Source organism: Falco biarmicus, chromosome 10 (genome assembly GCF_023638135.1).
Source record: "Falco biarmicus isolate bFalBia1 chromosome 10, bFalBia1.pri, whole genome shotgun sequence".
In the NCBI taxonomy this organism is placed as follows: Eukaryota; Metazoa; Chordata; class Aves; order Falconiformes; family Falconidae; genus Falco; species Falco biarmicus.
In genome coordinates this window covers 36,655,616-36,678,889 of record NC_079297.1, presented here as the reverse complement: position 1 = coordinate 36,678,889, position 23,274 = coordinate 36,655,616, and the positions used below count along the sequence as shown (strand labels likewise).

General features: G+C 50.6%; 1 protein-coding gene across 1 annotated transcript in view; it reads right to left on the bottom strand.

The window, feature by feature from the left end:
* Nucleotides 1-5,317: 5,317 nt before the first annotated feature.
* Nucleotides 5,318-23,274, bottom strand: part of CD81 (CD81 molecule) — a 33,371-nt gene continuing 15,414 nt past the window's right edge. Inside the window, exons 3-8 of the mRNA XM_056353948.1 lie at nt 15,558-15,655; nt 12,571-12,645; nt 9,761-9,868; nt 8,718-8,816; nt 8,304-8,393; nt 5,318-7,608 (exon numbers count right to left, since the gene is read on the bottom strand). Of these exons, the coding sequence (XP_056209923.1) occupies nt 7,546-7,608; nt 8,304-8,393; nt 8,718-8,816; nt 9,761-9,868; nt 12,571-12,645; nt 15,558-15,655 (533 nt within the window). The 3' untranslated portion in view covers nt 5,318-7,545. The remainder of the gene's footprint in view (nt 7,609-8,303; nt 8,394-8,717; nt 8,817-9,760; nt 9,869-12,570; nt 12,646-15,557; nt 15,656-23,274) is intronic.

The following is a 23,274-nucleotide window of genomic DNA, read 5'->3' as shown; positions in this document are numbered from 1 at the left end:
TGGGCGCCTCGTGCTCCTTTCTTACAAATAAATCTGCCGTTTGGCCCCCATCCAGTAGGTGTTTCCATTGCTCACCGGCAAGCTGCTGCTGCGCTCAGAGCCTGGGCTAGGCGCCTGGCAGGGACCACTGGCCACTCTCCTCGCGGCTATGGGAAGGTGGCAGGCGATTCCCTAGCGGCTGGCCAGATCCTGCACGCCAGACAGAGCAATCAGATACATTTTCACCATCTCCTGCACCCAGGAGCATGGAAATGTCTGGTACGGCCACATGCAGCTGATGCTTGAGCTCCACAGGGGAGGTGAGGAGGAAAGGAGTATTCTCCTGCAGGCAAAAAGCAAAAGCACACCAGTGACCTCTGCACCCTTCTCTGCTAGGAGAGGGCAGGCACACTGAGCCGGAGCAGGTACAGGCTGAAGGAAACAGTCCGAGTTTCCCTCTCCCATTTGCAGGAAAGCAAGCCTACAAATGGCCTGGCAATTCCCCGGGGGATGGATTTCCAGGATTCAGTGCTTGTCGCTCGCTGCCCCTGCTCCACACCAAGCTTCGCTTACCTGTTCTACTTCGCACTTTCATTTGGTCCTGGCTCACCCGCACGGAGGTTTGATTTACTCCTGTGCTGTTTACCCACGTTGGTGCTTTTCCCCCCTAAGGTAATGACATAACATTAGCTGCTGTGGAATGAGTTCTAATGCAGGTGGGCTACGAAGGTCCCCACTGACTGGATTCTTCACAGTGTCAATGTTATTGCCGGCCTGGAGAGGACCTGCGGGGAGAACCTGCAACCCCTTTTCTGTTAGAGATGCTGCATGTGTGGGAGGCCGCTGAAGTAATTTAAGAGCAAAAATTAATACTCACTGCAATTATTTGAAACTTTAGAGAGAAACAAAACCAGTGCAGGTCTCTGTTCATTTCAATTTGGCTACTGAATATTTGCACTTAAAAAAAACCCTTCTGATTCTTGCTTCTCTTTTTTTTTGGTTTTTTTTTGTTTTTTTTTTTGTTTCCTATCATTGGCCTGATACTAACAGCAGTAGTGAAGGGCTGAAAGAGGTTATTGGAACCAGCTGAGGGCCTTGACGTTAGCACTAGGAAAAACCCCGAAAACCACAAAACCCTGAAACTCCCCAGACCTCTTATTAGAACACGACCTGTAGGAGCTTCACTAAGCAACACAACTTTGTAGCTGACACAGGGCCTCACATTTACCACCACCAACCCTTGCTGGAGGAAGTCCTAGCAGTTTACTCACAGCCAGCAGGCAGGGTGCTGTGTGCACACTGTCTCGCCTGGCCTAACACCAACACTGCTTCGGCACACAGCAAAGCTGTGCTCTAACATGAGGGAATTCCCTAGCAAAGCAGGGCCAAAACCCACCTTTTTAAAAAAAAGGAAAAACTGTGATTAAATGTTTATTAGAAATGTTATTGGCAAGCACTGGCACTTGAGCTAGGTCATCTAAACCCAGTGGGAACTGTCAGGCGGTCCATGCTAGCATGCCTGGCTGCAAAGTTTGCATACCCTCTGATGTGTCTGCGAGTGTGAACACCTCGCGGGTTCCCGTTCCGCGGCAGGTTGAGCAGCTGGAGCCATTTTCTGTTTGCTGCAGGCCCCTGGGCTCCGAAGCGACAGTGCCAGGCCGCCTGCGCCAGACGAGCCGCCAGAGCTCAGCCGAAGCGCTCGCATGGGAACTGCGCTTCTGCACCCTCCTGCTCAGGTTCTGCCCCGTGCAGCCATCGGGCGCTCCCCGGGCTGAAACTGCGAGGGGCAGCCAGGGCTGCAGTACCCACCGCACCGGGGGCTTCCAGCCTGTGCACCCGCCGGTGGCAGATGTTCCCTCGCTGGGGGCTGGACTGCCATCGCCTCCTCTCGGCACAGCTTCCCAGCCCTGCCGTGGCCCTGCCAGTAAGTGAGGTTGCTGAAATTTACCGCCTCAGCAGCTTGCCCTGGAGCTGAAACGCCCTCCTCCTCCTCTCCCTAGCTGGAGGGGCCATGCTGCCATGCCAGCACGGGGCACTTCGGAGCGGGAATGTGAGCACAGCCACTGTCTGCCACATCCCTCGTGGCTGGGCCTGGCGCGGCGAGCTGGCAGGCAGCGGGAGGGCACGGCCAGGGTCCAGCGGCGAGGCTGCCTTCCTCCACAGAAACCTCTGCCATAGCCGGCTCCTGCACGGGGGAGCTGGCTGGGCCTTCCCCTCCTGTGGGAACACCGCGAGTCTTGATTAAAGCTTACACAACCTCTTAGCAGGGAGTGGACGTAGGCAATTTACACACGTCGGCCACAGCTGTCTTAGTAGGAAACAGGCACTTTGCTACTTACAACACACAGTCCAGAGAGGCTTACAAAACAGAGCTCGCCACAGCACAAAATACCTCCAAAACTTCTCGTTTGAAACAGTCTAGAGGATTTTTTTTAAAAAACAGTTTGGGAGGCAGGAGGAAAAGAATTCCACTGGAAAAAAATCCCAGCTTGGTCTAGCTTATGAAAATGCACGTCTGTATTTTTATTTTGTGAAAATTCTTGTTTCACAAAAAAAAATAATTAATAAATTCCACAGTTGTACTTCTGGAATTGGAAGTCCACAGTAACATCTCCAGTGACTTTCCAAGTCCTTCAGACCCCTGGAGAAAAATGATTTAAGAGAAGCGTAAGCCAGGGGTGTTGGTGCGACGTGAGAACAAGCGGGCTGGAAGCGCTGCACCCACCCCTCCCCCCCACAGTGGTTTCTGCTGCCCCTGCTCCCACGGGGCAGGACCCCTTCGCTTCAGGGACCTTGATCGGGGCCCGATTTGCCCAGTCCTCTCCCAGTGGATCACTCGAGCATCACATACAACTCCTGCTTCCAGCACATCAGTGTTAGCGCTCAGACCTGAGGTGCAAAGGGGGGGGTGGGGGTGGGGGGGGCACTGCGTTTAGATCCCAGCTGCGCTCCCCGGCTGAGCCCCCGAGGCACGCGCCCTGGGTGCCAAACGCGCTGGGCTTTGCCAGTGTTTCCACTATCGTTTCTCCCCCTGTTGAACGACGCCAGCCTGTCTCCGACAGTGACTCGCATCAGCTTAATCCTAGCTCCAGAGGCAGGAATAATTTCATCCCCATCTGGAGCAACAACACAGCACCACAATCCACATGTTTGAAGGCATAAAGCAAAGAGCATCACATTCATGGGAAACCACCTCGAGGGTCAGCTAAGGACTGTGTTCCCTGCAGCCCAAATTTTGCTTGAATACAGGAATGAGACAAGCCTGTTCCCTTGGAAGACGTGGCAGAAATCTGTAGGCAACGGAAAGAAACAAGAGCTGACAACACATCATTAAAAAGCCACTAACAAGGGGGTTTGCTTTGTTTTTTGGTTTTTTTTTATTGTTTTTAAATATAACTTTTTTTCTTTCCAGAAGTCATTATGTCAGACTCCATTAACATTCAGATAAACAAGTGAAAGAACAACAGATGGGCACGGTCTGGTAGCAGGGCACAGCCGCCGGGAGCAGGGCTTGCCTTGCCCTGTGGCAGCGCTCTCCCCGGCCCAGCATCCCCCCGCTCCATACCGGGATGGCGATGGCTGGTGGCCACCACAGGACAGTCCCGCTTCAGCCACAGCGAGTTCACGGCAGGGCAGACAGGCTGGCAGCTGTGGGATCACAGCACTTGGCCTCCCTGCTCGCTCTCAGCCAGGCATCCCCAGACGGTGCGGAGGGGCAGGCAGCGGCGGCGGCACTACCAGATCATCCACAAAAATCTGAGCGACTCCTGGCCGGGTGGCAGCATGGGGCGTTTTGGGCCATTTTCAGTCACTTCAGGTGAAGCCCCTCGAGCTTGTGCAGTGCTGCCATCGCAGCCCCCCTAAATTTCAGCACAGTCACCCTATCTCGCAATCCACATTGGCTCCCCTACAGCTGTACCCCCCTTCCCTTGAGGCAGGGGACAGCTGCAGCAGCAGCCGCTGCTGCCGGCAAGCAACCTTTTTGCCTTCCCTCAGCACCATTCTGGATGCGTCTCCAGCCTGCCCACAGGCCCCCCTCCCAGAGGCTGGAAAAACCCATGCCCGGTTCACAAAGCATCCTGGTGTCAAGGTTAACGGGCTGTAAAACTGCAGCAGTTCATCACACTATGCACACTATGAGAAATGTTTATTAAATTGATTTTTGTTTCATTTCTTTTAAAAAAAAGGCAGAAAGAAGTTAAACACACTGCTTTGTGGCATGCTTCACTATGAAAAAATCCCAAGCATTCAGTTAAGCTGTCAGCGGCTCTGTTTGACCTTTTGATGTGGTCTTTGAACTCAGACCTCTACAACTGACTCTCCTCCTCCCCGCCAGCCTCTCCTCCTCGCTTCAGCTCACAGCCGCTTTCTCAGCTGTCACTAGCTCCAGGAGGATGCTTCCCTGGAGAGGGAGGGGGCTGTGTTTATAGCCCACAATTTCATCCTCAAGTTTGTTTTTTGGGGGTGTGGAGAGGAGCAGGACAGAGCCCCATGCTGCACACACGAATGTGCAGGTGTGCAGGAGAAGGTCTGCGGCAGGGCAGGGGTTCTGCCTAGTGGGTTTTTTCCCCCCTTCACCTCAGCCAGCTTTGGGACCAACCAGCTGGCGGAACAGCACTGTCGCTTTTGGATCTTGGTGCTTGCAACAGGGCGAGTCCCCTCAGCCCTTCACAGCTCCCTCTCTAGTTCAGTTTAATTCAGGCCCAGCCTCACAGGACACCAGGCTGGAGGAGACCCAAGCGGGTGGCTTTTTTCTGTGAGGGTTTCTCAGCTACTTCGTTGTTCTTGAGCATGACAGTTCCTCTCTGTCCCGCTTCTCCCAGGACTGAGCATCCTGCTACAGCTGATGACCACTCCACGGAACATGGGGCCCCTCAGTGAGTAACTCTGCAGGAAACATTACCCCCTCTGCAAAACTCCATCCGCCCCCTCCCACGACCTTCCTGGCCGCTGGCTGTTACCCTCCCGCAGCACCTTTCCCGCAGCAGCCACAGGGACAGGAGGTGGCCCAGGGAGCTGCCTCAGGAGCTGCTCACAGGGACAAGCCACCTCTGAAACGAACCGAAGAGCAAGTGCAGCCTGTGTGGGACACGGTCTGAGCACACACCCTGCCCTTCCTCCTCCCACAGCTCTCAGACTCCAAGTACCACTTTCTCCCCAGTGCTGCCGCCTGGGACAACCCAGGCCCCTAAAGCTACACTGCCCATGGGCACACCTGACCTGCATCGAGACCCAGTCCGTACCCAGTCCGTCTTCAAACAGAGCTCCAGCTACATACACAGCATCAACTGAATACTGAACAGTATCAAAAATACGGTATAAGGAAAGAAAACAGAACTGAAATGCTTAACGGCATATTTATACACATTTATCAACAGTCAACAAAAAAGGCAGCAAAGTTACACATCCATTCTGTATGCTAACAATCCCGATGCACATATATGTAAACAAACATGCTTGGTTGATGCATATACATATAGCCACACACCAGAGTAGATGACCTGAAGGAGCTATGCTGGGGAGCCTGGGAAGGGGTTACCTACTGCAAAACCTCATCTCATTCTCGAAGTGCACAACGTGGACATTCAGGGCAGTGTTGCTTTAAGGCTATTTCTAAGGCTGAATCCTTCCCTGTCCAACCCCTCAATCCGAAGTTCTGTTGAAGCACTTCCTCCTCTTACCCAGCACAACTTGATATATATATATTTACCTATATACTTTTTAAAAGGCCCTATATACTAAAAGGCAGGAAGAGGAAAGCAGGGGGAGGGGAAGGGGAGAAAAGCCTCCAAACGGATCAGTTTGCCCCAGTGCAGGAATTTCCTATCCAGCAGCGGCAAAGGCCACGGCAGCCACATGCAGTGGACAAGGTAGTAGTTTAAAATGATTGCGGGTCTCCCTCCTGATCTGATCTGAAGCTCTTCACTGCAACAAAGGGGGAGAGCGAAATACTTGAAGAAACAGAAGTATTCCTGAAGTGGGGAAGATGATCACTGGTTTCAACTCCTCCCCTTACCTGTTTCGAGGTGGCAAAGAGCTGAGAGATACTATCATTCCCAGCTCAAGTGCCCCTACTGCTAAGGAAAAGGCTTTGCTTAAAAATATATATCTATAGAACTATACATATAATCTTTTTAGAGACGCTCTGATTTTATTACATAGCTCCTGGGTCACTCTCTCCCTCTATCTACATGGTAATGGCGTGGCATACAACAGAAGCCACATACATCAAACTGGCAATCAAAGCTTACCAGGTCACAAGAAAGCGTTTTAACTAGTGCGATCTAAAATCCTGAATTCCCTGGCTTTGATAAGCTGATCTCCTGCCATTGATGTAACTGGAAGTGGAAGGTCTTAAAAATAAACTTTTTTTTTTTTTTCCCAAAATCAGGTTATGAAAATTTCCCAGCAATGTTACAGTGTGCGACAATATGCTGTAAGTAACGAAAGCTTCACTGAACAAGAGAGTGATGCTAAGATGACATTTTAAATGTGTATGCATATGGCTGGGCACCCCCCAAGCATCATCCTGCAGTACATAAATGCAGGATTTCTAAGGTTAAAGACTTTTTTTTTTTTCTTTAGAAAAAAAATGTTTTCTTCATTTTTCTAGTATCATTTGTATGCAAGCATTAGCTTAACAGCGGAAACTTAGTTCTGAACTAGACTTTCCCAAAACCATATGTCTATAAAGGAACATTGAAGGAAGTTAGAAAGCGACAATATTCAGTTTGTTATATTTGAAAAATTGGGACTAAAATTCACCCCCAGCCACTGTTCCTTCAACATAATGAATCAATGGAAATGAGCCAGTTTATGAAGTTATAGCCCCAAGAAAAACCCCACAAAAAACAAAAAGCCAAAAACATTCCGACTCTTCAGAAAGTAAAAAAAATTAAGCGTGACTTCTGTTAGAGGACTGACCTACAATACAAACAGGTCGGAGAGGAACAATGCGCCTGCATTTCCTCCAGGACACTTGCACCCAGGTGACGGGGCTGCTTCCTCTCCTCTCCCTCTCTCCCAGGTTTTGGGCAGTCAGCCAGGCTTCCCTACAGACAGCTTGGAAACGCCAGGGAGTCAGGGTGATGGTAGGAAAAGATAAGTACAAATGAACAAAAATGCTAAATTCTGCTTCAGCATCCAATTACATATATAAAAAAAAAGTTGGTGTTCAATAAGAGAGTAAAAACCAAGGCAAAGTTTTCCGGTAACAGGCTGCAGCCTTCTCCTCTGCACATCTTCCACCAGCGTTATTTCTGAGTTACGGGGGCTGTGGAAGTGGGAGGAAGGACTCGATCTGCTGCTATGGCAGCTTTCCCCATCACACAAAACTGATGTGTAACTAACTCAGCCACAAGGATACGGGAAAGTTTTATTTATTTAAAAAAAAAAAAGTACTTAAAAATAAAAATGATAAGTACTGGATGGTAATACTGGAAGTATTTATATACATAGGTTTTTTTGTCTTTTGTTGAAATGTCTCCTGGTCACTTGGTGGCACTTGGGGTCCCCTCTAGCGCCGTCTGCCCTGCTCCCCCCTTCCCCTCCCCCAGTTCTCACGGCTCAGTAGACGGAGCTGTTCCTTATGCCACAGCACAGCACCATGCTCAGGATCATTTCGAAGATCTGTTGGGAGACACAAGGGCACCAGTGAGGCACCTGCCAGTATGATGCAGGAGCTCCCCCCTCTCCCAAGGTCCCCCACTCCACATAAACACTGTCATGCCAGAGATAAGGGCAGAGACGCTGTGTCTTTGCTGCTGTTTTCATTAGGAGATGGCCAGTTCGAGATAAGACGATGTTCCCCCCCTCTCTCGAGGACAGCAGTGGTGGTACTGTTGCAAGCTGCAGCAAATGCTCAGAATCCCTCTAGCATTACAGCCCAGCCTTTGGGCAGGCGCTAGGCTACCAGCCCACGCCACCCACCTCTCACTGGGGAGCAAACCCACCGTGGCAAAGAAAGCAAATCCCTTCCCACTGCAGACCCCAGTGACAAAATACAGCAGCCCGAGAAACGCGCGGTGTTGGAGGCAGCCAGGAAGGCTGATGGTGCTCTGCCCTTCTGGATGGCGTTGCAGATGCTCCTGCTTTACTGCGCTCCCCGGGCGCCTGCCCTGACGTCCCAATCCCCTGGAGGGATGATGAAGCCCCTGGTCTTGCCATGTCCCAGAGCAGCTGGGGTACAGAGGGCTGGTGCTGCGCGCCAAGCTGCAGAAGCATCTGGAGAGGGATGGATCCAGCCCAGCCAGAACAGGACCAGGGCACCCCAAGGCGGCTTGTCCACATCCCCCAACAGCAGGACACCACGCAGTCACACTTACCATGATCACGGCAACCACGATGGCAGCGATACCAATCAGGTACAGCTTCCCAGAGAACAGCTCATCAATTTTTTTGTGGCAGCTTGAGGACTGAAGCAGAGAAGCATGCTGGTCAGAGAGGGTGCTTTCCCGTCACCCATCCCCAGCAACCAGAAAGGCAGGTCCCTGGTCCTGCTCACATCCATGGGTCCTGGCTCTAGGACCTCCCACCAGATTTCACCCCTCCACACCTGCCAGCCCCCTCAAGCGGGAACAGCAAAGGACGAACTGACAGGAACCTCTGACAGCTCTCTACGCCACCCACAAATAAATGAAATCTCCACCCTTTACCTAATTCCCAATAAATCCCCAAGTTTCCCTGGCAGCTGAGTTTCCTCGCAGAAGCTGTGCTGAGCAACGCGCAGCTGTGCCTACCTCAATAAGGCTTTTCAGGATGTCCTTCTTCGGGCAGAGGTCATCTCTCCAAACAGGAGTGACAGCTGCTACTACATTGTCAGGACCACAGCAGTCCAGCTACATGGAGAGAGAGAGAAAGAAAAAAAACCCCAAACAAACCCCAAACCCCCCAGCATTAGCAGACTGCAAACACTCACGCAATGCTCTCCCCACCGTTAAACATCCTTGAAGCCACCTAAGACCATCTTGTAGGGGGAAACAAGGGAGGGGGGACATAAATCTCCAAATTAATTTTTTTTCTTTCCATGCAATGCAGCTACTTCCTACAATAGTCCCAGACAGGTCTGGCATTGGTATCCTGGAGGACAGTGAACACAACTCTCCCCAGAGATTTTGTTTCCTGCTGAGCAGAGGAGTTATCAGGATTAGTTCCTAAAAGCAACAGTTTTCTTCCACTGAATTTTACTTAAACCAGGGGTGCTGAGGTAAATGAAAAGCAACTTCATCAGAGCTCGGGCCAGACTTCCCAGCACAGTGCGAAGGACAGAACACTGAAGAGGGCACAACTCTGTTTCTTGAGTGTAAGGACAGCAAACTTGACAGGCTAAGACCTGCATGTAGCACCAGCTGCTTTAGATCCTGCTTTTCCCATTCATTTTCCTGACCCACATTTTTAATTCTCCTTCCTCCCACACTCTCATTTCCTCTGGCTGCAAGGAACCCCTATGGAAATTTCTACATAGAGCTTGGAAAGCAGGCAGCAAAATCACAGTGCTTAGAACACATTTGATCCAGTTTGCTCCTAAGCATAAAAAAAATCCAGGGTTGCCTTCATTCCCTGCCTGAGGACTTGTAGTTCAACTTACTGCCTCTGCCTCGGTGGGGAGGATCAGTCTATGTGCAGTGACAGTCGCGCGTCACCACTTACCCACTGACAAACCACACGCAGAAGTTAACTGGGTGGCTTTCGCAGCCCGCAGGGGGGTCCCATCCACCAGCGGCTGCTTTGGCCAACCGCAGCAGCCCCAGCAGAGCGTGCAGCAAGACTGCTGACATCTTACCGTTTCATGAAAGGTCTTCACTACAGCCTTCCCGTTGCTCGCGTCTGACTCTGCCATGAGCGCTTGTTGAAACGCTTGATCATAGAACTGCTTCACATCTTTGGCTATCTAGGAAAGACGGGAAAAACTCCCTTTCAGCTAGAGAAGGAGGTAACCCACGCAGCAGACGTGCCCGAAGGGGGCATGCTCCCTCTAATGGCACTCGCAGGTGGGCGAGCAGTTTTTAAATAGATTTGGACCCCGTTTACTTGCACAGGTGTGTGAAGAAAGGCCTGCCTTTCATAAGGCTCACGTCCCGCCAGCTACAGCATGTTAAGAGCAGCAAATATTGAGAACCTCATCCACCAGCCAGCCGGAGTGCTCCACGAGCTCTCTCTAGCAGCCCAAACTGCCAAGGCCTGGAGGGTGAACCCCAAGATCTGAGACAGCCTTCAGCCCACGTGGATCTGCTCTTGGGCTCAGGAACGCAGAGACAGCTTGTCCTGAGCTACCTGACATATGGAGACAAAACAAGCAGGCAACACAACTCCCACCGAGGCTGCTGAGGGAGGACACTCTGAGGAGGTCAGGAGGAGGTGGGGTGCACAAGCAAGGCCATCTGTAGCACCCTGGCTTGCTGTCTGGCTTCGAGGGGATGGCAGGAATTTGGAAAAGATTGCACACTACAGCTGCATGAGGTGGATCATTTGGATTGGGCAGCTTAGGTGCTTTCAGATGGATGTCAAACTCTGGCTGGGTCCCCCATCCTGTAAATGGTTATATGAGAAGCCTTATCGGTACGCCAGCCCTGCCACCTGGGCTGGTAAACTGCAGCCACCCATGGGGGTCAGCTCCACAATGCAGTAACTCTTTCATTTTCAGGGAAACTGGCCTTGCGGCTTCTCCTCTAACACCCTCCAATAATTTGGGAGAGACAGATGAAAGGAGGACATGCAAGAGAAGCAAAAGGAAAAAATACAAGCACGTACAAAAGGGAAAATGCTTCCCAGAACATCTGCTCTTGACAGCGAAGGCTGGATTAGCGCATGAAAAAAGAAACTGCAGCAAGAAGGAGCATGATTTCAGTCAATTATCCCAGCATTTCTCCATCACTGCTCAAAAAAGTTTGCTTTGGAGGGTGATGTTCTCCGATCAAAACATCCGATTCTGGTACGTGGAAAAAAATAATCCTGCTTCTTCTTGCCTCCCCCCTGCCTCCCCATCCTGTATCTAAAGCATCTCCAAGCAGGCAGGCTGAGGGACAGACTGCCTTCAGCTTTTGTGCAGGAGCACCCTGTGCCCACACGGCAGAAGACTACTGTCCCCGCAAGGGGCTGCAAACCCAGGTGGAACGGAGTCCCCACCGGGAGCAGCTCGCAGCGGCTGGGATCATTCAGCGCTTCCCTCCCAGCCCACGCTGCGCCCCAGGTGCCCCAGCTGAGGCGGGAGAAGCTGCCTGCCTTATGAGCGGGGCCTCCCAAACAGCCCATTCATCACCAAGGCTGCAAAAGCTTCTGGGGCCAACAAACGGCCACCGTTCACTTCAAAATGCAAAATCAATTTTAGGGGTTGAGGCCACCACTCTTGTATTGGCAAATCCTAAATTTCTCAGCTTTATGCTCAGGTGGCCAAGCACCTTCTCCCCAGGACGGAAGGCAACAGCCACAGGGTCCCTCCTTATTCAGGCTTCGCTTTTTTTGCTGTCAGTTCAGTTGCGCATCTTGGACTCTTCGGGATTCACAAACTAACATCCTGTGCGGGAGGCACAGCCCCTCTGCAAAGGTGAATTAACTCCTAAATTGCTAGGAAACAGCACCCTGCCTGCATAACTGTATGTTGAGCCACGGAAGAGTTTATTGCCATGAAGTCATGCTCTCTCCAGTGAATGACTCCAAGGGTGTTCCCACTCACGGCTGAGCTGGTCGCCTGTGGCCTACACGCTGTGAAAGCTGAGCAGGCCACCACCTCCTTACACAGCTGGCTTACCTCTCTTGGTGAACACATCTCCTACTCTGCCAAGTAGTCCCCATCTCACCTCCACACCCTCGGTGGCTGAGTGATCAACAAACAGCCCGCTGCTTGCTGCAGCATGGCCGTGGTTCCCATACATTAATGGTTTTGCTCCTTGAGCCCAAACTCTGCACGTGTGCGAGCAAGGCGGCGAAGGGAAGGTGAGCGGAGGGGGAAGGAAAAGCTACAATTTTCAGTCCTGCCCTTTGGCTAATCCTATCCTCTCCAGGCAGAGGACCTTATCCGAGCAGTCCCTCGCCAGGTGCCTGGGACAGACACAGCACTTCTACCCCTCACGTGTGCACAGCGTATCAATCACCAGTGAGCTCAGTCCTAGCAGATGAATAGCCCAAGTGGGTTATATGATACTGGCAAAGAGCAGGCAGCACCATGCAATCCCATTAACACAGACACAAGCTCTCCCTGTACGGTATTCCCTCCCATCGGGGCCACGCAGCTGGGTTCGCTCTTTGGCACCTAGGCTGTGCAGATGCCTTTCCTTCACGACTTCGTACATGAATCAACTCATGCGGTCACTGACTGTGGCAGCAAGGAGGAGACCCGAGCGAGACAGGGTTATTTTTATTCCAGACATTGCACTACATATTGCGAGTGGCAGCTGCTACCATCAAGTGCTCACATTTAAAGTTCATCAGCCCAGCCAAGAGGAGTTAGGTGACCTGCCTGGGTCACACAGCTAATCCAAGCCCCCGTGACTCAGTCCGGGAGCAGCTTGTGAGCAAAACAGCTCACACCGGGATCTGCTGCGGTTCTGCCCCAGCCTCCCAGTCCCACAAACGCAGGTTTTTGAGTCGTCTTACTTGGTCTTTGTTGACGAATCCCCAAATGCCAGCCGCAACTTCACAGGCAAACAGGATCACCAGGCAAGTGAAGAACTGCAAAGACAAATCAAGAGGACACTCAGCATGCCTGGCTACAGGCAAGAGCAGCAATTAGGTGGGCAGAGGTGTGAAGCAGAACTTCTACTGACAGAGATCGGAGCAAGGTGTTGCCTGACTTCAACCCATTTTCTCTCTCACACACGCACTTAGCCCAAACACATTTTCCTATAACTCATCGGATGCCACCTCATGTCCAGAATTCCCACTGGAATGGCAGAGCTGGGATTAGCAGAGTCCTTCCCACACAGGGGCTGGCAGGGGTGAGGCTGCCCTGTGCGCCACAAGACACAGCGCTCCTCTTCATGCACCCGCAGGGCCATCCAGACAAGCTTCCTGCTCTGCCACAGATGCTCCAAGGACGGGAATTGCCAGTGCAGGGTTAAAAGCACATTTCAGCTGCCGAAGAGCTGCAGGGTGTCAGGGTGTGATTTATGGCCACTTCTCTTGGCATCCACAGCCCTGCAAGGCTACTGCAGTTTTCTGTGTAAATACTAACACCGATGTTCTCTCACAGTCCCACCCTTTTTGTGCAGTCCCAGCACTCCTCCCTGCCATCCCCCCAAAGCCTCCCTCTAACTTTTTGCTCAGATCCCAGGATCATGTCGTGATGTTCAGTCTGTTAGACTGGGAATGGGAAGCCATAAAGCTCACACATCAGGGTCAAGTGAGAAGGCATGGACAGGCATGCTCCGCACACAGCCAGCATTGCCTCCACAACAACATTACCCTCAGTGACTTCTTCCTGGGAAAAGCCCCAGACTGGGAGAGTTGCCACGGAAGTAAAGAAGCAAAAGAGCTGAAGCTGCCAGGGGAAGACAAAAATCACAGCATGGGGTGGGACAACAGCCTCTGGCTGCTGGGCAGTCTCTATTCCAGACAAAGCCCTGTTCCATTTTCTTCAACACCAGAGGAAACAGGAGTTTCCAGAATGATGCCATGACCTGCCTCTCACATAGAAGAGCAAAGCGTTATCAGCAAAATGGAATCGGTAGTACTGTCCTGACAGCGGGAAAAGGACTTTCAACATCTTTGTCCAGTTCCTGAACAACCAGCTCTTATTTAAACACCTATCTGCCCCTGGTTCTCCAGAAACGTCTTTGGGGGACTGGGTCCCACATCCCCCCCAAGGAATCACATCACCCTAAATCGCGGGCGTGGTTAAGTACTTAACTTCTGTGTTTAAGTACTAGGGCTCACTCTTGCAGCGCTCACCCTCCAGTGCAGGGTAGCTCATTTATCCCAGATTTAGAGGCGCAACTTCCTGCAGACGCAGTTCTGCAGGCTGGCTGCACACACCAGAGATGCAGCTTGACGCTATGGGAGCACAGCGGTGCTCCCGGTCAGGATGTGCCCCAGCCCCTTCCCAGAGAGCAGAGCCTGCTCCATGCCAAGCAGCCCCCTCCCGCCCTCCTGGGGTCTCGCCGCTTAGCTGCCATGCTGCCTTGGGCACAGGATTTCAATAGTGTGGAGCTTTGTGGTGCTTTCCCCCTTTGCAGTAAGCCTATAGTCCCCCCATCAGCTGGCTGCAGGAGAGGGCACAGCGACTGCTTCCCTGCAACACCCTGAGGAAGCTGCCTGGAAATGTTCTTGGAGCACGGTGGGATCCTCAGCCAGCAGAAAGCGTCATCGCGAGGTGTCTCCAGTCTGGCGAGCCAAGGCATGAGCAAACACGTGCAGCGCACAGCAGCTAGAGCTGCTAATTTCAGCCAAGGCAGCCGGTTTCCCTGTCGGGCCTCAGGTACATTGTACCATCTGCCCTTCTAATCCTCTTTCCAACTTTAAGAGGGAGGGGTAATTCAGGTTCTGTAATCGCTTGCGTTAACACACAAAAAAAAAAAATAATCCAAAGCTGCCAGGCCTCGCTACAACAACCCTTGTCAGATTTGTGTGCGGGCTCCTCCTATTCTCAGCAGCAATGACAATGCCTGTGAACTCCTACAGCAGCTCTCATCCACTGATGTTCGGAAGTGCTTGATAAAAGCTGGTGAGAAGCACCCCCTTCTCAATGGCAAACAGAAGCAACTAGAGGCGAAGTGTCTGTGATAGCAAGGAAAAGCAGCTCCATTTTGCTCTGTCCCGGCTGAATCCACACCCATGGGTGACCACACCACCAGCAAGAATCTTCCAGTCCAATGAAGCCAAGTGCTGGAAAGTCCTTCCAAAATTTTTTTTGTTAATGTTTTACCCCTCTGATATTTTTTTTTTTTTAACACTGGAACACGTGTGAGAACTTGCTTTAAATAAATGGGGCTCCCTTAGCCCCGAGGCAAAGGCTTTTGTGGCCACAGTTTATACAATTAAGCTCATCCTGTGCCAGAAATCCCAAGCTGCTGCCTCACATCAAGAATGCCTGCAGCACTTCAGTAATGGATTTTCCAGGATGCACCTAGACGTCCTCACTAGACATTTTGGGAAATCTTTGCTGTTTCCTCATCCCAACAGATAAAAATAGTAGATGATCCCTTAGAAGAACTGGAATTGCCACAGGCAGCCTTAAAATGAAGCAACAGGGGAAGCTGTAGGGGACATCAGGTAAGAAAAAGGGCTTGCTTAGACCATGGCAGGGGTTTTCACATATAACAGGGAGAATGAATCTCCAAGAGTCCTGCTGTTCGCACCTCTTCTGCTATGCTGCTGGCTTCAGCCTCTGTCCTGCAACCAGGCACGAGCAGGAGCCTGCAGCATGCCTGCCGGCTCAGCTGGAGCTCCAGCAGGCTGGGCAGAGATGCCCTCAGCCAGACTGCACTGCCTTGCTCCTTGCAGAGGTCTGCTAGTTCCCACCTACGCGCCCATGCATCCTTCCAGCCCATTTGCTGGAAAAGTCTCCAGCAAGGGAGGCACGGCCACATGCTGCCCAGCAGGGACATCCCAGTGCCAAGCAGCATCCACAGCTTTGCACCTCTTACCGTTCCCAGAAGGCACTGAGACTCCTGAATAGCACCGTAGCATCCCAGGAACCCCACGAACATCATGACAGCTCCGACTGCAATCAGGATGTAGATTCCTGCAAGGCAGAGCGAGAGACCGACACATTACTGCAGAGCTTTGTACAGCAGCATCCGAGTGCCTGGCAAGACAGTCGGGCTGCCCGGGGAGGCTCGTTATGGGCGTGCAGAATTAAGGCCTGGAAGATACAAGCAGAGGCGGCAGCAGACATAGTAGAACAACACAACAGGCACAAGTCAGGTCTCAAAGTGTTTGTAGCTGCTAACAGCAGAACTTTAAGAAATGCATCATCTCCAAAATCAAAGGAAACGCAGCAAGCTCAAGCAGTAATAGGCAGAGGATGTAGCTGGCAAGACAAAGCTTTATAGCATCCTCAAAGCTGTAGTATGGGAGTTCCCATGGCAGGCTGTTTAAAACATTTAAACGGAGGAGATGAAAGTGATTAGTCAGCATAACTTTTAAAATAAACAATAAGGCATATGGTTTATTTATATCAAACATCATACAAATATTTATCTGGCTAACATTTTAAAGACAGACAAGCCACAAAACCAAGGGAAAAGCACTGCTTAAGCCATCTCATTTAATATAATCTGGCTTCTTTGTTATAGGCCCTTCTACACAAAAGACTACTTTTTTTACTTCAACTTACTAAATTTGCAAAGCCAACTTACTCCATAACTAGTTCAAAGATTGGAAATGAGGCAGGGGGTGGGGTTGGGTCTGAGGCTCTGAAAACAGAAGAACCGAAGTTTATTCATTCAGGAAACAAGAGCTTAGCTCAAGGCTCATGTCTGCTGCCACAAGTAATCACCACAGTCTATAACCATGAGACTGGTGAGGCCATGGTGGTTACTCGGCCAAACGCTACCAGCTCAGTTAAATTTGTTTCCTTTTAAAAAAAAACAAACAGCTTCCTCTTGGTGTATCTCATATATTTAGTGTGGTTTTGGTTAACTACTGTTCTCAGGTATTGTTGTTCTACTGTTTTCTAAGTGAATCCTACTTTCCATCCAAAAGCAATTTGACACATGCAAAAAATAATCAAATAATTACAAACGAGGCAAGACTGCAGTCACCACTTTTAATTGACAGTAACGAAAAACACCCTACCATCATGAGAATAAACATACATGGGGCATCCCAGAGGTAACAGCAATACAGTGAATCTTGCTAGTGCTTGGGAGACACATTCCTTCAATGAAATGTATTCTTCTGCTATGAGTCAAAATGTTTTTATAGTTATTAATCAAGACTGTCAACTCCCCTTTAGGAACAGCACTGAAGTATAAACAGAGCTCAAGATTAAAACTGCTTGTACATAGCCATCACATTTAAGGTTTTTCTTATCTTTGTAGCTTTTAAACGATCCGATAAAGTGCAAAGTTTAAAGTGCATGCGCTGAGAGCAGAGTTAAGCCAAGTTGAAACCCTTCTCTAAAAAAACCCAGATACATAATAATGGTCTTGACTTGTTTACAATTCCCTTACAGGTACACTGAACTTGGGAAAGGGTGAACTTTAGCTCCTGCCTCTTCCCTCCTTAAAACAAAAGTCACCAGCACCCAAACAATGCAAGTGCCAATGCAAGGGCCAACTCGGTGAGAGGTGGTGATGGAAACGCCACCCCTGCAGCCCCAGCACAGGGACCCTCCGGACAGCATTTCTCACCAGCACTGTGCTTGTACAATGCCTCCCACTATATTTAGGCGCTGCAGGAGGGAGGAAGCCAGCTGCAGGGGAAGCGCCAGCACAATGGAGCGTGCTGACCCCGCAGGAAGCCCCGCTTCACAAAGCCTGGCCAGTGACACCAACATCCTCACAGCAACGTTGCCAGCAGAAGGGAAAAAAGACACAAGCCGCACCTCCTGATGCGTATTGAAGGAGCTTCAGAGCCTAGCAGCCACAAAAACCCAAGAGGCAGTTGGGCTGTTGAAGCTCCCCAGCCAGGGTCAAGACACCTCCTTAAATGATGTGAAGAGAAGGGGAAAAACAAGCAAAGGAAACCCCCCAGCAGAATTTCTTGGAAAGGACAGGGCAGCAGGTAAAGTTTGGTGGCCGTGTCTGAAGTAGAATTGGGTGATTTTACCCCAATAGCTGGATTTGACGTGAGGTGGAGTGCGGTGGCAACCAGGCAGAGAGCCAGCGTGGTGAGCACCAGGCTAGGGTGTGCGCAGGGACAAGGAGTCCCAAAGGGGCTGGGGGTGATGGGAAGGCACAAATGCATCCTGCACAATGAAGGCTGTCTGCTGGACGCCTGCCAGGCTCCAGAAACCAGCTGAGATTTTCGGAAGCCACATAACCAGTTTCAAGAAGAACAATTACAATCAGTAATGGGCTCCCAAAAAAAAAGGTCTGCTTATGGTCACCAGAATTTGTTAATGCCCAAGAACCAGCCCTCACCGCTCCAGCTCATACCAGTGATGCTGCTGGTTTGGGTTTTCAACCCAAACCACATCAAGTTTTTCCATCTTAGCCTTGGGTGGCTCTCCACTGGAGAGTCTTCATTACAAGTTGCTCTTGGAAAATCAACTTTGCTCATCTCAGAGTGCAACAGCTTCTGACTTCTCCTCCCATTAAGTCATCAAAGAGAAGACAAAGCTGAGCTGGGGGCAAGTCATTTCAACACCTGAGAAGTCACTATTCAGGCTAACCACCTCGGTAGGTAAGTAACAAGCAGATGCAGCACATCTGGAGACAAAGCAGAATGATGCTGCAGGGACCCCAATGACCAGGTCACTCCTACAGACAGAAGATTTTATTCTCAAAGTCTTAAACAGCACTAAGGGCAACTTCTAGGCTGACCAAATATAGCCAGGAGATCACAGAGCCATAGAGCAGCCCAGGTTTGAAGGGACCTCAAAAGATCATCTGGTCCAACCGTCTGTGGGAAAGGCAGCCTACATGAGACTATCCAGCACCCTGTCCAGTTGTTATCTTGAAAGCCTCCAGCAATGGGGACTCTACCATGGCCCTGGGGAGGTTGTTCCAAGCAAATGGTTGTTCTCACTGTAAAAAATGTCTTTCTTATATGGAGATCATCAGGAAAATTTAGGAGCTGCTGGCAGCTAGGGAAGTTTCGCTCTGAAAACTGGCAAGAACCTTAACTGATGGAGGAGACTAAGAGGAAAGAGACCCATTTGCCGTTTTACAGAAGTCTTCCAGAAGCCTGTATACTTGCTGGGATTTGTGCAGCTCAAAAAAATACCAAAGCCAAACCTGACCTGCTGAGCTCCCACCCCACACAGGCCATGCAGACCTCGGACAGGCAAGTGAGGTCCCGGCTTCCTGCTTCTCCCCTGCTCACGCTTCGCCAACTCCTCACCAGAGCCAGCGCTGCTGTCAAGCAAGCAAAGAGCAATAAGTAAAAGAGGGAAGGGAAGATGTGCACCGTGTGCTGCTTCCTGACGGAGCCCAGTGGATGTGACCAGTGGGGTGGGAACAGCAGGAACACGCAGCCAGGTGGGGGAGAGGGCAGTGATGACTGGCCTGAACTCAGAAATCCAGAAAAATCCCTGGAAGGCTTTTGGGATGAAGGCCAGCTTCCTTCCCAGGCACAAACAAGTGGCCATTATGGTCCTGCCTTTTGTTATTGAGGGCCAGAGCAGCCTCCTGGCAGGCCACTAAGTGGGACTCTGCTCCAGAGTTTATTTAAAAAAAAGCACAAAGTATTTAATGCAACAATAGTGTCTTGTACCATAAATGCTAGTGGTGTTTCTCTACAGAAATGCCAAGCTGAAAGCTGCAAGAGCGAACAAAAGCAACCAAAGTGCCCACCACACGCTTTGGATGGCGTTTGTTTCCCCACAAGGGATGGGGCCGGTGGGGTGTCTCTGCCTCCGGACTGGGTACCAGGCAGCTGGGGGGCTATTTCATAGCATCCACAGCCCAGACGGGAACAGCCAAGACCTCTTCCCTGAAAGCGGCCTGACACATCTTAGCTTTCATTCCTGGCAGGCAGCAAGGATGACAGCTAGCATGGGTTTGGGCTCAGTGTCTGTGAGCAAGGTACCTGTCATCCCCATCCCGAATGACACATTATCCTCCTTAAAGTCAGAGCAGACTCCCCCTAGCACAAGCCTCCTCTGTAAGCATCAGAGACGGGGTTAATCCTGCCAGCCGGTCCTGCATGAGAAACTCCTCACCAAAGCAGCATTCCCTCCTAAGGGCTCCACCCAAACTGGCACAATCCTGCATGAGCAAGGCTCCAGCTGCCTTTCACATGACACTTCCCAGCTCATTTGTATTGCCGTTTTCTCAGGGGGTTTAAGACAAGAAATGCTGTTTGCCATGAACAAAAAACAAAATCAAGAGAGTTATAAAATGCAAACTGCGGTGCCTACAGTCATGCTGCTCCCTCCGTCAGCAGCAGTAGGTAACCCTGGGAATAGTTAGAGCTGCAGCAACAGGTACAGTGAGCTAATCATTTATAGGTGTTCATGGTACCAACATGCCTCCACATCCTGCAGTAACACTAGAGCGTTATTTCTAACCCTAGGGCACAGTTCTCTGTTAAGGCAGCAGTAACGACGGTTGCTGAAGCTGCCATGTATAACCACCCACCCATGAAAGCAAGCAGTGAGCTGCAGGACCTGCATCTTTGGAGTTGGGGAAGTCAGAGAAGGACTCACAGAGATGAGTGGTATCAATACTGCCTGGAACACTTTCTCTCTCTTTGAGATGGAGCCTTAAAACAGAAAGAGGGAAAGAGGACCAACCAGTCTTAGCTTCACCTACTCATTACAGAGAGATTCAGGGTCCTGTTTGAATCCAAAGCAGAAACACAGCAACCACGATATGATCCCTTCACTCAAGAGCCATTAGGACACAATGCACCAGAAAAAAGCAACAGCAATGACCAAACATCACCCCCTGTTCCCTGACACCACCAGGGCATATGCTGCTCTGGGAGGCAGGGACCTCCTAAAGCTTAAGCCACGTGGAAAGCCCCCAGATATCAGACTGAGGGGACTGATAGTAATAGAGTACTTCTCTCTGGATGGTGCTAGGTGGGAAAGAACAAAAAAAGCAGCTAAGAGGGCAGCTTAGCTCCCAGCTCACGCAGATGATACATCTTTGGTCTTTGGAGAGCCCTTTGCCTCTGGGCCAGGTGGGAAGCTGGATGCTCAGTTCTGGGAGCAGGAAAGGGAGAGAAAAAGGCAGAAATCTATGTCAGTACTTGCACTGGCATTAAAGCGGCATAGCTGGTGCCTGCAGGGTTGTAAAACCCATGTCCTGTCCCTGCTGGGAAGTAAAGAAACAAGTAGAAAAAAAACAGACTTAAAAAAAAGGACATGATGAAAAACAAGTAAAAGGAGGCACAAGCACAGCAGAGTCCCTCCAAAACAAGCAGGGAGCAGGCTGGCCCGGCCAGCCCTCCTCTGGTGCCCCACCAGAAATTCTGTGCAGCTCCAGGCATGGGCATTCCCAAGCAGTGCCCTACCCCTCCCCCCATTTCAATCCCCTCCCAGCAGCTTTAACTCATTAAGCTAATGGAAGCCAGTCTCTTCTCCCAGGTCACCATGGCAATGCTTCCAAAAGACATAAAAGAGAAGAAAAACATAAGATGCACACACCCCCAGCATCACACCATGCTTCCCAGGAAGCCCAGGCAGCTCTCCAAGCCGTGCCTGCCCTCCCCACGGGATGTGCTTTAAGAAGGGGCTGGGAGCAGAGGGAAGAGATTTTTGTGTTTATTCTCCCGACGGACAGGCTCCTGGGGGACACAACTCTGCACATCCAAGAGTTTTGCAAGCCTCCGAGGGAGGGAAGGAGGGTGGGCTGTGGTGCCTACCCTGCCGTGGCTCCTGGCCTGGAGACATCACAGGGCTTGACACCACTCCTGCTGCAGGGAAGGGTGGGACCACCAGACGGTGGTGGGAGGGAGACTCCATCCTACCCCACACCACCAAACTGGAAAAATGCCCTCTCTGTAAGCCGAAAAAATGACCATGACGTGCTTCCTTGTAACAGCGGAGCAAGATACAGGCAGGGAGCAGAAAGTCCCTCCAGGACGGAATAGGAGCGGGAAACGGGTGGCTGCACCAGCCAGCCAGTGAGGGAGGGTCTCCGGGACATTTTTGTCCAGCTGCCCAGCAGAACTGGCCCAGCAGAGCCTACAGTGCTTTCTTGGAAGTGGGACGAGGCAGAGGGGGTGGAAAAGGAGAGAGTTTGCTGGAAGACGACAACCGGGAAGCCCCTCCGTCCCTCTCCGCCCCCTTCCGAAGAAAAACATTGCTGCTCTGTGGCTGCTAATGACTTTCAGATGGAGCAACAGGGCCACAAAGTATGGAGAGCTCTCCTGGGGCAGCGTGCCTCACACGGCAAGATGAAAGGCTGTGCATGCTGCCCTTGTCTGCAAGAACAAGGCCAGAAAGAAGCACGGGACACACCTCTGTCAGAAAAGCAAAGGGGAGGTGGAGAAAGCCCCAAACAACATCCTGGTGTGCACATACCCATACCCAAAACGGCTCTGTGCAGAGATGCCTCAGTCAGTCAGATTTCTGCCTACCCCAGAAACACTGGATGAGGACCCGAGTTTTCCAATGCTGGCACACCCACGCAAGTGGGGAGGAGGTCTGCTGCACATCTCCAGGACTGGAAGGGGCAACAGTGGTGCAGCACCGGAGACCCAGGCTGGAAGATGCCAGCCCAACCCTTTGCTGCCCCAGGCCACAACACACTGCTGGACACCTCCACGTGCCCAGGGGTCTCGCCTACTGACAGAGCCCAAATCCTGAGGTGGAGGATTTCCTGTAGGCTTTGCATCCCTAAACACATAGCAGGTTTTCAAAGGAAAGTGACAAAAGCTACAGCTCTGAAAAGCAAGAAGCCACCTTTGGCACAGGCCCCCAGCACAGCCAGTGAGAGGTGACAAAGGAGGAGGACAACTGCATTATTTGTAGTCAGATGTATCTGACCCAAGCAAAACCTGATGGTACTGATTTATGGCCTTAAATTGTAACCAATTTTAGTCTGCAGAGTGAACGAATCGCAGCAGTTGGCCACAATGAAGGTAGATTGAATTGTGATTAAATAAAAGTTGCTTTTTTAATACAAATTGAACTCTATGATAAAAATTAAAAAGATTGCTTGTATTGCCAGATATGTAGTGTAAGCCAGACAGTACTGACAAAGTGTTTTGTCTCAAAACTACTATTTCAAAAAGAATTCCAATATTACTGGAGTTGATCTGAGAGTGATTAGAAGAAAAATCTAGAACCAGTAAATGCCAGCTTTTAAGAAACTAAATAATTACATAGCTCTTAACCGTAAATAAGTTTATTTCCAAGAGAGAAAAATGCATATAGTCCTATTTTTTACAAAAATCCATAAACATATTTTTTAAAATATTTAATTAAAATTTTTAAATAATCAGTTTTGCTCACTGTGGTTCAAGGCCAAATGCAACCCTTGGTTTACACTCCCAAGCATGCAAGCCTGGCCACAGCTTGAGCCCCTACTGGCAAACCACTGACACACGAAGCCTTGAAACAGTAGAGCACAAACAGGTAAGAAAAACCAGTGCTGAACCAGCTGTGTGCATCCACAGGCATCACTGCAGTGCCTCAGGCCAAAACGGAAGGTGTTTTTTCACTGGTGTTTATTACAGTACCTAGAGAACAGGACTCGGGCTCTTCTCTAGGCCTTTCACAACAAGTTTAGCAAAAGATTTGCT